At 36.4% G+C, this 13,533-nt stretch overlaps 1 protein-coding gene across 2 annotated transcripts in view; it reads left to right on the forward strand.

The window, feature by feature from the left end:
• Positions 1–13,533, forward strand: part of DHX40 (DEAH-box helicase 40) — a 46,995-nt gene that overhangs the window by 550 nt on the left and 32,912 nt on the right. For both annotated transcript variants that reach the window (XM_070478564.1, XM_070478565.1), the window contains exons 2-7: positions 486–653; positions 2,040–2,185; positions 3,627–3,746; positions 3,949–4,176; positions 4,401–4,467; positions 5,383–5,514. In XM_070478564.1, coding sequence (XP_070334665.1) covers positions 486–653; positions 2,040–2,185; positions 3,627–3,746; positions 3,949–4,176; positions 4,401–4,467; positions 5,383–5,514 — 861 coding nt within the window. The remainder of the gene's footprint in view (positions 1–485; positions 654–2,039; positions 2,186–3,626; positions 3,747–3,948; positions 4,177–4,400; positions 4,468–5,382; positions 5,515–13,533) is intronic.

Genomic DNA, 13,533 nt, shown 5'->3' on the forward strand with positions numbered 1-13,533 from the left:
GGGAGCCAGTTTCCAGGAGCCAGTTTCCATGGTTACCCACCACTTGGCCTTCTGGGATATCAGTCACTCTGAACGGGGACCTAACTTGAACCGTGAATCAGAAGCAAATACAGGTGGCTTTTCATTCAGCTGAGAGTTTTTCTGCCCTGTTCCAGTTTTGGGGTCTATTATTTAATGAAATTGGGTTTTGTGCTTCTGGATAGGTATACCTGCAAATATATTGCCTTGTGCTAGGCTTACTTTGTCAGATACTTTGAGTTATGCATTAAGAAATGCTCAAGTTGATCTCACTAAAAAGTTGCTCTGAGCTTAGAAACACTCGCTCGCAAATGGGATGTAAGGGGTTTCACCGAGAAGTCATGGGTTGATTCTTTCCAACCCTAAAATTCTATTGTCACTCTCTTTTTCAGTTTTGGGAAATTGAGATATCTTTACAGGCCTTTTAATTGTACATCCCCCCCCACCCCCCCGCCCTGTCATTACAGAAGAGAAAGGATGCACATCACAGGAGGGAGGAACTACTCCAACTTTTCCCATTCAGAAACAAAGAAAAAAGCTTATTCAAGCTGTGAAGGACAATTCATTCCTTATTGTTACTGGAAATACAGGAAGTGGTAAAACAACTCAACTCCCAAAGTATCTGTATGAAGCAGGTAATTTTATTCTGGGATAATATTGGGAGCATTTAAAAAAATATCCTTTTAAAAGCTAATAGGACTTCTGTATTACATAAATGCCTATCATTTGTTTTACAGTCTGATTCTTCTCTTGGCACACTGTCCTTGCATATTTCGCTTTTTTTTATAGTCTTATTTCAGATTCAGGAATTAGTTGAAATGGCATTTTCAGTTACCATAATAATTCCAAATAGAATTATAGGTAGATTCTCTGCTGTAGAGTAGGTTGTCTTGCAGTAGACTGTTGAATGTTGGGTATTGAAATGATTTTCAGGGGAAGGGATATATTGATATCTGTTCCTGACATTAATATTTCTGGGTTCTTTTTACAGAGTGATATCAGATAACTGTCTATTCCTTGATTTTCCCAACACCAAGCCAGCTAACAAATTACCCTTACACTGTCTTTCCTTTCAATATGGTAAAACTTTATATCATTAGGTTGCTATACAGCAAAATTATGTTGGATATTAATAAAAATTTCTTAGCTTACATATTAACTTACTCTGATAAATCAGGTCTTTTAAGATGCTATCTGTTGGGTTTCCCTGGTGGCTCAGTGGTAAAGAAGCTGCCTGCCAAACAAGAGACATGGATTGGATCCCTGGTCTGGGAAGATCCCACATGCCTTGGAACAGCTAAGCCTATGCGCCACAACTATTGAAGCCTTGCCCTAGAGCCCAGGAGCCGCAACTCCTGAAGCCCTCACACCCTAGAGCTTGAAACGAAAAGCCCATATACTGCAACTGGAGAGGAGTCCCTGTCACTGAAACTAGAGAAGAGCCCACGCAGCAATGAAGACTCAGCACAGCCAAAAATAGATAAATAAATCATTTTTTTTAGAAAGATGCTGTTAAGACATACCACTATTTTACATACTATTAGTAAAGGAAAAAATACCATCAGTTATAAGATGCATTTCGCTTTCAGAGATACTAAAATGGTAGAACCTATGAAAAATGGTATATTTAAGCTTCCGTGGAAAAAGTAAATCTATTTTAGGAAGTGTGTGGAATTTTATGTCTTCCTAGGGGTTAAAAATTCTTGGCTTACTCTTTAGAGTAAATCTTAAGACTGAAATTGGAAAAAATCTAATTAAAATATGTACATTTAAATGGTTAATATGTATTCTTATGTATGTGAGAATGGTTATTTATTATATATATGTGTATGGTTGTTCATATATACTCTTATTTTTAATTAATACTTAAATTTCCATGGTGCAAATGTAAGACAATGTGTTGTTAATTTTGCAGAGTTTTCTTTTAGAAACTCTTGAACACTTTGTATCGATTGAGTGGAAACAGTTTAATGGGAATCCCTGGTTAACATTTTTGTGTTTTTTACCTCTGGATTTGGTAGGGTTTTCACAACATGGTATGATTGGTGTGACGCAACCACGAAAAGTAGCTGCCATATCTGTTGCTCAGAGGGTTGCTGAAGAAATGAAATGCACATTGGGATCCAAAGTAGGATACCAAGTTCGTTTTGATGATTGCAGCTCCAAGGTACCAAAGTTCTGTTTGTGTTTAGTTAAGTAATGTAAAGTTATAGAAAGAGTGGGAAAAGTTATGGAAGATTTTGACTTCAAAGTTTCATTTGCATTTTAAAGAAACAAAGCCTCAGATTAGAATTAATTTGTATTGTCCGTTATTAATGTCTTCTCCTGGGTGCCTTCCCTTTTCTCCTTTTCTCCCTTTTCAATTAGTTTTGTGACAGTTATGTTGATTTTTTCATAGGATTCCCTTGCGTATTTTAGCTGTAACAGTTCTTTTTTTTTTTCCTTTGGTAACAGTTCTTGACATGTAACTTACATTTGTGTTCTTTGAAAAGACATTTTATTGTAGTAATATATACATAAAATAAGATTAACCATTTTTAGTATTTTCAGGTCACATTTAGGTAAACATGCCGTGGCATTAAGTACATTCATAGTATTTTGTAACCGTTACCACTCTATATTTTCTGAATATTTTCACCATCCCAAACAACAGTGCTGTATCTCCACATTCCCATCTCCCCCACCTCCAGAAGTCCCTGGTACCATCTATTCTGCTTTACATCTCTATGCATTTCTATATACTTAAAACGTGGGATCATGCAATATTGTGTCCTTTGTGTGGCTTATTTCATTTAGCTAATATTTTCAACATTCATCCATATTGTATGGTTGAATTCTTGAAGTCAGTGGAAAAATGACAGTTAACAAACTTATTGAGCAAATATTTGTTGAGCATCTTCTGTATTCATGGTAATAGTTCATAGCCACAATTTATATCCCCTCAGGATTTCTGAATCCTGAACCAGATGCAAAATAATCCCTGATTTGCTTATGGTCCCTAATAGGAATGGCTAGCAATAGTGGCACAGAATAACTCCCCAAAATACTGTCTCTGCATTCCTGGTGGTCCCTGCTGGGATTTTTGTCTTCTCCTTGCCTTGTTTTACGGATAGCTTGGGTTGTTGACTCCTTTTCTCACCTTCTTTTAATGCTAGTCGGCTGATCCTATTTTTGTAATAGGAAAATGGTCAGGGAGGAGTAGCATAGGAATGGTGCCGCCTTCCTCTTTTTCCTAAGTTCTCTAAAATAGCAGCTGAGACGGGGACGAATCCCATGTCATTATTGTTTCCCACAGCTTGCTCACCAGAGGTCACTGTGTTGTCTTAACCACTTTCCACTGACTTCATTGTATTTCCTTATTGTTGCTTTATCCCAGAACATTCCCTTAGTTTTCCTGCCTGTGTAGGTCACAAGTTTCATAATTTACCATCCTTGTAATTAAAATATATTATTAGGCTATTTTATGTACTCTCTTGTTTAGTCAGATTAATTTGATCCCTTGATGTCTGTACACTTGAGGGGAAAAATTTAATTTGTGAAACAGGAGTGCATTTCTGTGATTTTTCTTTTTATGTGTATGTTAATATACTCTGCTGTTTGAACATTAGGAAACAGCAATCAAATACATGACTGATGGATGTTTACTGAAACATATTCTGGGAGATCCAAATCTTACCAAGTTCAGTGTCATTATTTTGGATGAAGCCCATGAGAGAACTCTAACTACAGTGAGTATTTAACTTTATTGCTTATTTATTAGATAGTTTTATTTCTTTGGGGGTAGCTTTGTACTGTACAGTGAATTGCCTTCCCTTCCTTACATTTTAGTCAATTAAAATATGAATCTTTTGATTAAAGAGAGCAAAATACTTAAAATAAGTTGGTTGTTATGTACACTTGTGACTTATTGGAAATTTACTTTTCTTTCAGGACATCTTATTTGGTTTATTGAAGAAGCTATTTCAGGAGAAGTCTCCCAACAGGAAGGAGCATTTAAAGGTCGTAGTGATGTCAGCAACAATGGAATTAGCCAAGCTCTCTGCATTCTTTGGAAATTGTCCAATATTTGATATACCCGGAAGGCTTTATCCAGTCAGAGAAAAATTCTGCAATTTGATTGGTCCACGAGATAGAGAAAATACTGCATACATTCAAGCGGTATTGCTTGGCATCCTTTTTATGTCTTTTCTGTATCTGTGATTCTACTTGACTGAGTAGTTTGATAATTCATTTTTTCTGTAGTATTTTAGCAGCAGCCTTCATAGGTCCTAGGACTTTTGAAAATCAGATTTAATTTTTCTGTGGAGCTGAGGGACATGGTGGTAGTGGTGGCGGGGACTTCTATCTCCACTAGCATTTTATGCTTGTGTTTCTTGTCCTAGATTGTGAAAGTGACCATGGATATCCATTTGAATGAAATGGCTGGAGACATCTTGGTTTTTCTGACTGGTGAGCATTCAGTCCCAGGTTTAAAAACGAGGGAAATGTGGCACCACACTGCTATGTACTTTTGTTGGAAAATCTAGGCTCTACTCATTTTATCCTAGACTTTTATGGTTATCTGAGTAGTTGTAGATGTTGTATCTATTATAAGATATGTAAGATAATTCTACACTAACCTGAAAACCACAAGTCTCCTTAGTAAACATATGTAAAATACACTGACCTTTTAGTAGGAAGATACTAAATGGTAAAATATTAATACTTTTATTACCGTATGTAGAAATGTTTACCACTAAACAGTCCTGGATCTGAATGACTAATTTCATTATTTCAAAAGACATCCTACTGGCTGCTTTCTTCTTTGAGTGGTGGGATGGTACTGTGTGGTAGCAGTGCATAAGGTGTGGAATCCGTGTCTCATAGGCATGCTTTTTTGGATCAAAAATAGAATAGTTAAATCTCAGACTGGTGTGATTCTTCAAGTAGCAGCATTCTGCTAACAGATCTGAGTCATTTCATGGCTCACCTCCTACACTGCCTGTACTAATGTCAGAAGTGAGACATTGTAACAATCTCTTAGCCTTTTTAAGGAATTTTAAGTATTTTTGACATCAAATGCAGTATCCCCTATGGTAATGATTAACTTTATTGAATCTTCTTCAAATACCATGTTAGCAAGATGAAAGACTTGATGACTGTAAATGTTTTTATTCCTTTAGAGATTTAAATTCCTTGGAAACTGGTATTTCTTGTATTTTTAATTTTATGTTGGGATTGGGTACAACTTGTATTCATCTACTTTAGATCAAATGAGATATTTAAAATATGCAAAACTAACATAAATCTAGAAGGGTTTTTCTTTTTCATTCTTAAATAATTTTGCTGTTCAGTTGCTGACATTATTTTCTCCCCTCATTTCAGGTCAGTTTGAAATCGAAAAAAGTTGTGAGTTACTTTTTCAGATGGCAGAATCTGTTGATTATGATTATGATGTCCAAGATACCACTCTAGATGGCTTGTTAATATTGCCCTGTTATGGATCTATGACAACAGGTAATTCCTCACTAGAACAGAAAATTTGATTTTTAAAGAACTTTATATTGACTAATCTATTGGATAATCACATGTTTACAGATACAGAGTGCAGACAGTAAGTGTTTAGGGCAAAGAATTTCACAAAGTGAACTCACCTTTGTAACCAACAGCCCAGATCAAGAAGTAGTGTTTGGAGAACCATCCTGCATCCCTTGAGAGACATATTGAAGCCTTTTCACATTCACTTTTCCAAGACTTTGATCATTTATCCCCCTTAATGTTGTTAAGAGAGGGCTGTGTCCTCTCCCAGCAAAACAAAAATATTGTTATTAATTTTTTGAAATGAGTACTATAATTCCTCGATAGTAGTACCATAAATCAAATCTAATTTGCCACTGCCACAGAATTTCTAGGAATCTTATATATCCAGACATAACAGAGAAAGTGGATTGTTTTCTTTTTATGTAGCCACGCATACTAGTCTACTTTTCAAGTACGATGTAGTTCTTTTTTAAGTTCAGAGAGCAAATTCTAACTCTGATCATTCTATTTGTTCATAATAAATGTTACGAATGAGGTTTAGAATTTGTTTTGTATAACTATTGCATTATGGAATTTGACTTGTAATATGAAAGGGAAGTTAACCTGTAGTCTCCTATTTGGACTTTGACTGGGATTAGCACTTATGTAATGCAAAAAAGCATTTGAATGTTTTTATATTTTATGTGTAGTTTTGTTTTCATTGAGTAGGTGGTTCTTATCTGTATATTAACAAAAGCAGTTCAGCAGTGTATGTGTTGGTAAATAACCATAGACACACCATTTTAGAAATCCCTTTTGTGATGGTATTGGGCCCTCACACTCAACACTGACATCTATTTTAGATTATTATGTCTTCAAGGGAATTCGTAGGGTCATTGTTAGGTATTTAAGGTTCTCATTTATTTTGGAGATTCTAGCTACTAATTCTTTTATAATTTACTTTGTAATTGATAAGATAATTCAAAACCTGGTATAGTTGCTTTGTGTTAATTGTTAATAATACATACATACATACTTCCGTATAAAGTAAAGTTCATTCTTTCCTTCTTACTGCCACATTGAAAATAATTGTTCTTTATCTGCCATTGCTTCTTGCTTATCTTCTTGAGATTCAGTTTTTATACTATTAAAGCTTGCTAGTGACCTGTTCCTCAAATCTCATGGCATTTTTCTATCAGTTTGAATTTTGATTTTGAGCTAATAATAAGTCTCCTTAAATGCTGTTGTGTAGGATAGTCATTTGGTTCTTCTGACCACTTTTTCCATAAGTCTGTTGCCTTACCACCCTCCCTGGCTTTTGTTCCCCTCTGAATATGACTATTTTCTGAGGTTTCTTCCTTAGCTTGCTATTTTCTTAGAATTCTCTGTTTTGGAGGGGTTGGCTTCTAGGATTCACCTGTCACTTCTTTGTGTTGACTCCTGAAAGCTGTCTGTAGTTCAGTCTCCTGCACTCTAGGCCTCCTGGGTCTCACAACGCTTTCTGATGTGTTCATTATCTCCTAGATCATACAGTCCAAGCACGTGGCAACTCCTACAGGTTTTCTTTTGCCTTTATCTTCTCCAGAGCCTTCGTCTTTCTTCTTTTTTCCCTCATTGTCATTAGAATTGGGATCCTCAGTTTGCTTTCCTGGGTTGTTAACATATCCAGCTAACTGATTTTCCCTGATTTAATTTGCCATCCTGCCTGCTGTGGTAAATATAATCTTCCAAAAGCACAGCTCTGATTGTGTCGGTCTCCTATTCAGTACCTCCAGTCATTTCCTATTGCCAACTGAATTAAAATGCCAGCTTAATAACTCGGTGTTCATTTTCCTTCCAATATGACTTTAGCCAGCTTTCAGCCTTAAATCCCAGTGTATGTGATTTTCTTTGTTGGTGTATATCAGTTCACTTCAGTTGCTTAGTCGTGTCTGACTCTTTGCAACCCTGTGGACTACAGCACTCCAGGCTTCCCTGGCTTTATCACCAACTCCCAGAGCTTACTCAAACTCATGTCCATCGTGTCAGTGATGCCATCCAACCGTCTCATCCTCTGGCGTCCCCGTCTCCTCCTGCCTTCAATCTTCCCCAGCATCAGGGTCTTTTCTAGTGAGTCATTTCTTTCCATCAGGTGGCCAGAGTATTGTAGCTTCAGCATCAGTCCTTCCAATGAACATTCAAGACTGATTTCCTTTAGAAAATCAGTGACTGGTTGGACCTCCTTGCAGTCCAAGGAACTCTCAAGAGTCTTCTCCAACACCACAGTTCAAAAGCATCAGTTCTTCAGCAGTCAGCTTTCTTTATAGTCCAGCTCTCACATCCATACATGACTACTGGAAAAACCATAGCTTTGACTAGACGGACCTTTGTTGGTAAAGTAATGTGTCTGCTTTTTAATGTGCTGTCTAGGTTGGTCAGAGCCTTTCTTCCTAGGAGCAAGCGTCTTTTAATTTCATGGCTGCAGTCACCATCTGCAGTGATTTTGGAGCCCCCAAAAATAAAGTCTCTGTTTCCATTGTTTGCCTATCTATTTCCCATGAAGTGATGGGACCAGATGCCATGATCTTAGTTTTCTGAATACTGAGCTTTTAAGCCAACTTTTTCACTCTCCTCTTTCACTTTCATCATTAGTTCTTAGTTTGCTTTCTTTAGTTCTTTAGTTCTTCTCTGCTTTCTGCTATCAGGGTGGTGTCATCTGCATATCTGAGGTTATTGATATTTCTCTCCTGGCAATCTTGATTCCAGTTGGCGTACATAGGTAAGTGGTAAAGATGTGAAATTGGGTTTGAGTAGAGCCATTACTGAAGGCTTTTGTTTATTTATTTTAGTTCCCCTTCTGGTTCCAGGGGCACTGTAAGGTGAGCTACTGGTGATCCGTTATGATCATAACCATATTTATTGTAGCAGTTTATGACAGTGCAAAGAGGCATTCAGATGGAGCCAGTGAGGTATTGAGTAATGGGTGAGATGGAGTTTGATGAAGTAGAGAGACAGTAGCAGGTTCCTGGGATCTAAGGCTTTCTTTATAAGCCTAGTAAATATAATATAGCGCTTAGTTTCTTTGTTATTGCTACTTTGGGTTGTGGGGAGAGACCTTAATACATTGTTATTTCTTTTATTTCCTATTAGCCTGAGGAACAGAAAGTTTGCATTTGGGAGTGAGGAGAGGGAAGAAGGGTTTCCTGCCTATAGCCTGGAGTGAGGGGTTTCGATAGGTTTAGTGATGAGGTAGACATTATGAGGTGGATATTTTATATGCTGTTAACTTCTGAGCTAGCCATGAGTGTGGCTATTTTAAAGTGACATCTTTAAAAAAAAAAAAAAAGTGACATCTTTAAATATCTCCCTGCTTGACATAAAAAATTCTCATCTGTCAAATGTGAAGAGGTGCTGAGGTGTTCCTTCTACTACCAGGTCATCCGACCCTGCTCACTGGGCTGAACTCCCCCTGACCCCCACCCCTTGTGATGTTCACTCAGGCTCAAAATGTAAGAGCTATTTTTGATCCCTTTTCCTCTGGCAACATTTTTGTGATTCTGTTTGCTCCTTCCTGAACTTTTATTCTCCCCCCCACTGTTCGAAATTCTGCTATTTTGTTTCACAAGTGCAGCCAACTCCATAAAAACCCTTCCTGCTTTCCCTCCTCACAGCTGGCTTTTATCTCTTCTTTGTTTGAACCTCATTGTGCTTTACTGTACCTCTTGTGGCATTTAACACATTTAACTTGTGTTGCGATTGTTTCATCCCCTCTATGAGATTGTGAACTTCCTGAGGACAAGTACTGTGTGTTGAACAAGTCCTAACTAAATGTTTGTTAAATTGAGTTCCAGGTTTTTCACTTTCTGCTTGATATTCTGTTATATTAATGTCTTGTACCAAACTCAAGAATAAGAACCTTATTCTTGTTTCTCTCAAACCTTTTCTCTCTTTTTACTTCTTCCTTTTTGTTCAGGTCTTACACTCCTGCATGTTTGTTGTGTATTTAGGGAAAGCTAAGTGAAGTTGCTCAGTCGTGTCCGACTCTTTGCGACCCCATGGACAATATAGCCCACCAGGCTCCTCAGTCCATGGAATTTTCCAGGCAAGAATACTGGAGTGGGTTGCGATTTCCTTCTCCAGGTAGGGAAAGCTAAACCCCTACTAACATTTATGAACTGAAATATATTTGTTGCTTCATAATTGACAATTATTTGCATTGAATTAGGCATTTTTAGCACTGAAGTAATTCTCTAATTCAGTGCAGAAGCCTTTTGTGGAGGGTGGGAATCTTAGATTTTTTTTAAGTAATAAAAGCCATGGCTGTTTTTCTATAAAAATGCATATATACCCATATATATATATATATATATATATATATATATATGCATAATCAGATTTCTTTATTTTACAGATAGAGGCTAAGTGCTGTTCCTGAGGTCACATGGTGAATCTACATTTGATTACTGGTTATTCATTCAGTAGTGGACGATCTAACAGTACATGTGTTTCTGCAATAGATGAAGAAAAGGAGAGGAGTTTTACCTTGGGGTGGTGTACAACATTTTAAAAGAGGAGAAACTGCTCATTTAGATTATTGCATGCATCCCAAAATAGTTTTTTCTCTTCTGCTTACAAAACAAAGATACTGCTTTCAATATGTCGAGTACCAAGTGTCTAGGATAGTTTCCTTAAATGTTAAGATTAAAGATGTGGGGGAATAAGGCTAGTGAGTTTCACATAAAAGCTTTTAGTCTATGTGTTTTCTCCCCAAATGAAAAATTTTATCTTATCTTAGAAAGAAATACATACTTTTTAAAAAAAATAAAATCATCAAAGCAAGAAAAATAAACTTAGATGCCACCAACATGATTAAGTGATAATCACTATTAATATTTTGAGGTATATTGTTCTGACCTTTTTATTTATACATTTAGATATGTTTTATTGTTTATTTTTTTTTTTTTTAAGAAATATGGGTTGATTTCTCATATGCTCCTTTGTTTTTCTTTTCTGCCCTTTGTAGAAGTTTTAAAAGTACAGAAAAGTACCCAAAAAATGCATTTTCCACTATGCAGAATTAACCTAGATGGTGTCTGTCTTTAAAGAAAAATTACTCAATTGAGGGAAAATGATAAAATTTGATTATAACGAATTCAAGCAGTGTACAAAATTACAAAGGTAAACTTAAAGAAATCACCTCAAACTCCATCCAGAAATAACCATCTTTAACATTAGAAAGAACATTATTCAGATCTCTGTGTATGTGTGTGTGTACGTGTGTACATATAGAAGGATAAGTAAGTAGATAGGCTGAAAGAAATACTTTTCAAGAGTGAGATTATACTATTAGTTGCTTTTTTAGAAAGTAATTTTACTTGAATTTACTTGAATTAATTGTTAGCTTTTAACTTCAAGTAAATCTTTACCATGAGATAATATTTTATAATAAAAGATTGCTCTAAGTTTAAAAAATGAAAAATATTAAGCTGAAGTTAATATCTTCCTTCTAGACTATATTTGGTGCTTACTTTGGCAGCACATATGCTAAAATTAGACAGTATTTGATTGGAGATCTTATGTGTTGCCTGATTTGAAAGATGAAGACTTAAGTACTTATATTCTTCTATATCCTCCCCTTCTGATTTTTGTCAGTTATTTTTACATTGTTCAGATGTATTCAGTGTTTATCATCAATCCTTTTCCCATGATTTTTCCATTCCTAAACTATTTCGATTGATTTTAGATTGGGTAGATTTTAACCTTTTTTTTTTCTTCTTTTTAATAGAAGGGATCCTGGGTGTTTTTGTTTTTGTTTTTTTGTAGTTCTTTTGTTTAAGAATGTCAGGCTTTTGCCATTATACTTGAGCTACATCTTGGCTGGGTTTTATGTTCTTGGGTTACACTTTCTTTTCCTTAGAACTTGGTAGACGTTGTCCAGTTGTCTTCTGACATTGAGTGTTGCTGCGGAGAAGTCTGAGGCCAACCTGATTTTTTTCCCCCTCCTTGTAAGTGATTTGTTTTATCTGTCTGATTGCTTGAAATTTCCTATTTTTATCCTTAAAGTTCAATAGTTTCATTTAGAATATTTTTTGCTGTTGGGTGTTTTATAGTAAAAATTTCCTGGCATTTTATGTGCTTTTTAAAAAAATCAACTTTTCATACAATAAACCATGCCTGTTTTAAGTATATAGTTTCATGAGTTTTGAGAAGTGTACATATCTGTGTAGGAGCTTCCTAGGTGGCTCAGTGGTAAAGAATCCCACCTGCCAGTGCAAAACATGCAGGAGACGGGGGTTCAGCCCTGGGTCGGGAAGATCCCCTGGAGGAGGAAATGGCGCCCGCTCCAGTACTGCTGCCTGGAAAGTCCCGTGGACAGAGGAGCCTGGTGGCTGCAGCTGATGGGGTTGCAAGGAGTCAGACACGACTTAGCGATTGAGTACACACGCACACGTATCTGTGTAACTGCCACCAAAGCCACGATAAATTGGTCGCTCTTTTGATCTGCAATTTTAATTATCATGTTGGATTGCCTCTCTTCCTCTATTTTAGCTTCCTTCCAGTTACTTTATCTTTTCAACTGCATTTACTGATTATCTCAAGCCTTTTCTCTGTGTCAGAAGTTTGATTTTCAGCTGTGTTAGTGAGGGTTCTCAAGATATTTTTGATGCACCCAAAAATGACTTCCAGTGGGGGTAGAGTTGGAGCTGAACAGTGTTGTACTACTTTTATTTTGTTCCAGAATCATTTTAACCCCTTTGATTAACCATTTCTGTTTATAGCTCTGTGTTCCTTTTATACACATTTTCTGTCTGTTTCTCTTATCTCACACACACACACACACACACACACACACACATTCTCTTTCAAACATGTTTCTGCTTTAGGAACAATTTGAAACAAATTTTATGAGGATGTTTCTGTTGGCCTTAACATATAATGTGGAACATACATGTATCTTAGAAATGTTAAAGAGTGTTAAGTGGTCTAGCCTCAGTATCTTTATTTCTTGGTAGATTTTGGAACATCTTTCTGCCTTTTTGCCAATCCTCCCTCCTCACCTGTTAATTTACATCCTGGTACCTTATTAGATGGGCTTACCTGGTGGCTTAATGGTAAATAGCCTGGTGGAGGAGACATGGTAAAGAGCCAGTGTGAGAGGTGCAAGAAATGCAGATTTGATCCCTGGGTCGGAAAGATGCCCTGGAGGAGGGCATGGCAACCCACTCCAGTATTCTTGCCTGGAAAATTCCACGGACAGAGGAGTCTGGTGGGCTACAGTTCATGGGGTAGCAAGGAGTCGGACACTACTGAGGAAGTAAGCTTGCACGCAGTGAAAGTATTGTTTCCCCTTTGTGGAAACTGAGAATGTGCTTTAGGATATATGTATTTAACTTTTCCCCCGAACCTTTACAAAGAGACATAAAATTGGCATATGTGTATACTTATGGAATATGGTGTTAAAGTATATGGGTGAAATGTAAATGTGAAACAAACATGAGTCTTGTCAAAATAGCAGGTTAAGGACTTTTTAATTGACTAGTGAACAGTGATAAACTGAAATCTTGCTTGAATTCAAGACTAAAATTAGGTAATTTTAGAAATGAGTTAATTGAAAAACAGAGTTGATCATAAATATGTTCAGAATGGACATTTCTAATTTATGTAAACTTTTACAGTAATGTGAAATTTTAAAAGTAGAAGAATCTCTATTATTTATACCATGCATTTTAAAGTTTATCAATTCATTGAACTTTATTGAGCACTTTCTGTGGTCCAGGCATTTTAGGTACTGGGCTGGGAGGGGAGTGGTATGTCTTGAATAAGAGAAAGTCCTTGTTCTTACAGAGCACATTATAGTAGAAGAGATAGACAGCAGATGGATGTGTAAACATATAATGTGAAATACTGGGTAGTGTATGACTCGTTTGAACTATCTGGAAGAAATGAGCTACCTAAATCTAAGACACACCTAAAAAATAATTTTTATCATTTATGTGTAAGTTGCCTTTCTAGCACTTTTTTTCCTTAAGTTAATTT

The sequence above is a fragment of the Odocoileus virginianus genome, chromosome 17 (genome assembly GCF_023699985.2).
Source record: "Odocoileus virginianus isolate 20LAN1187 ecotype Illinois chromosome 17, Ovbor_1.2, whole genome shotgun sequence".
NCBI lineage: Eukaryota > Metazoa > Chordata > Mammalia > Artiodactyla > Cervidae > Odocoileus > Odocoileus virginianus.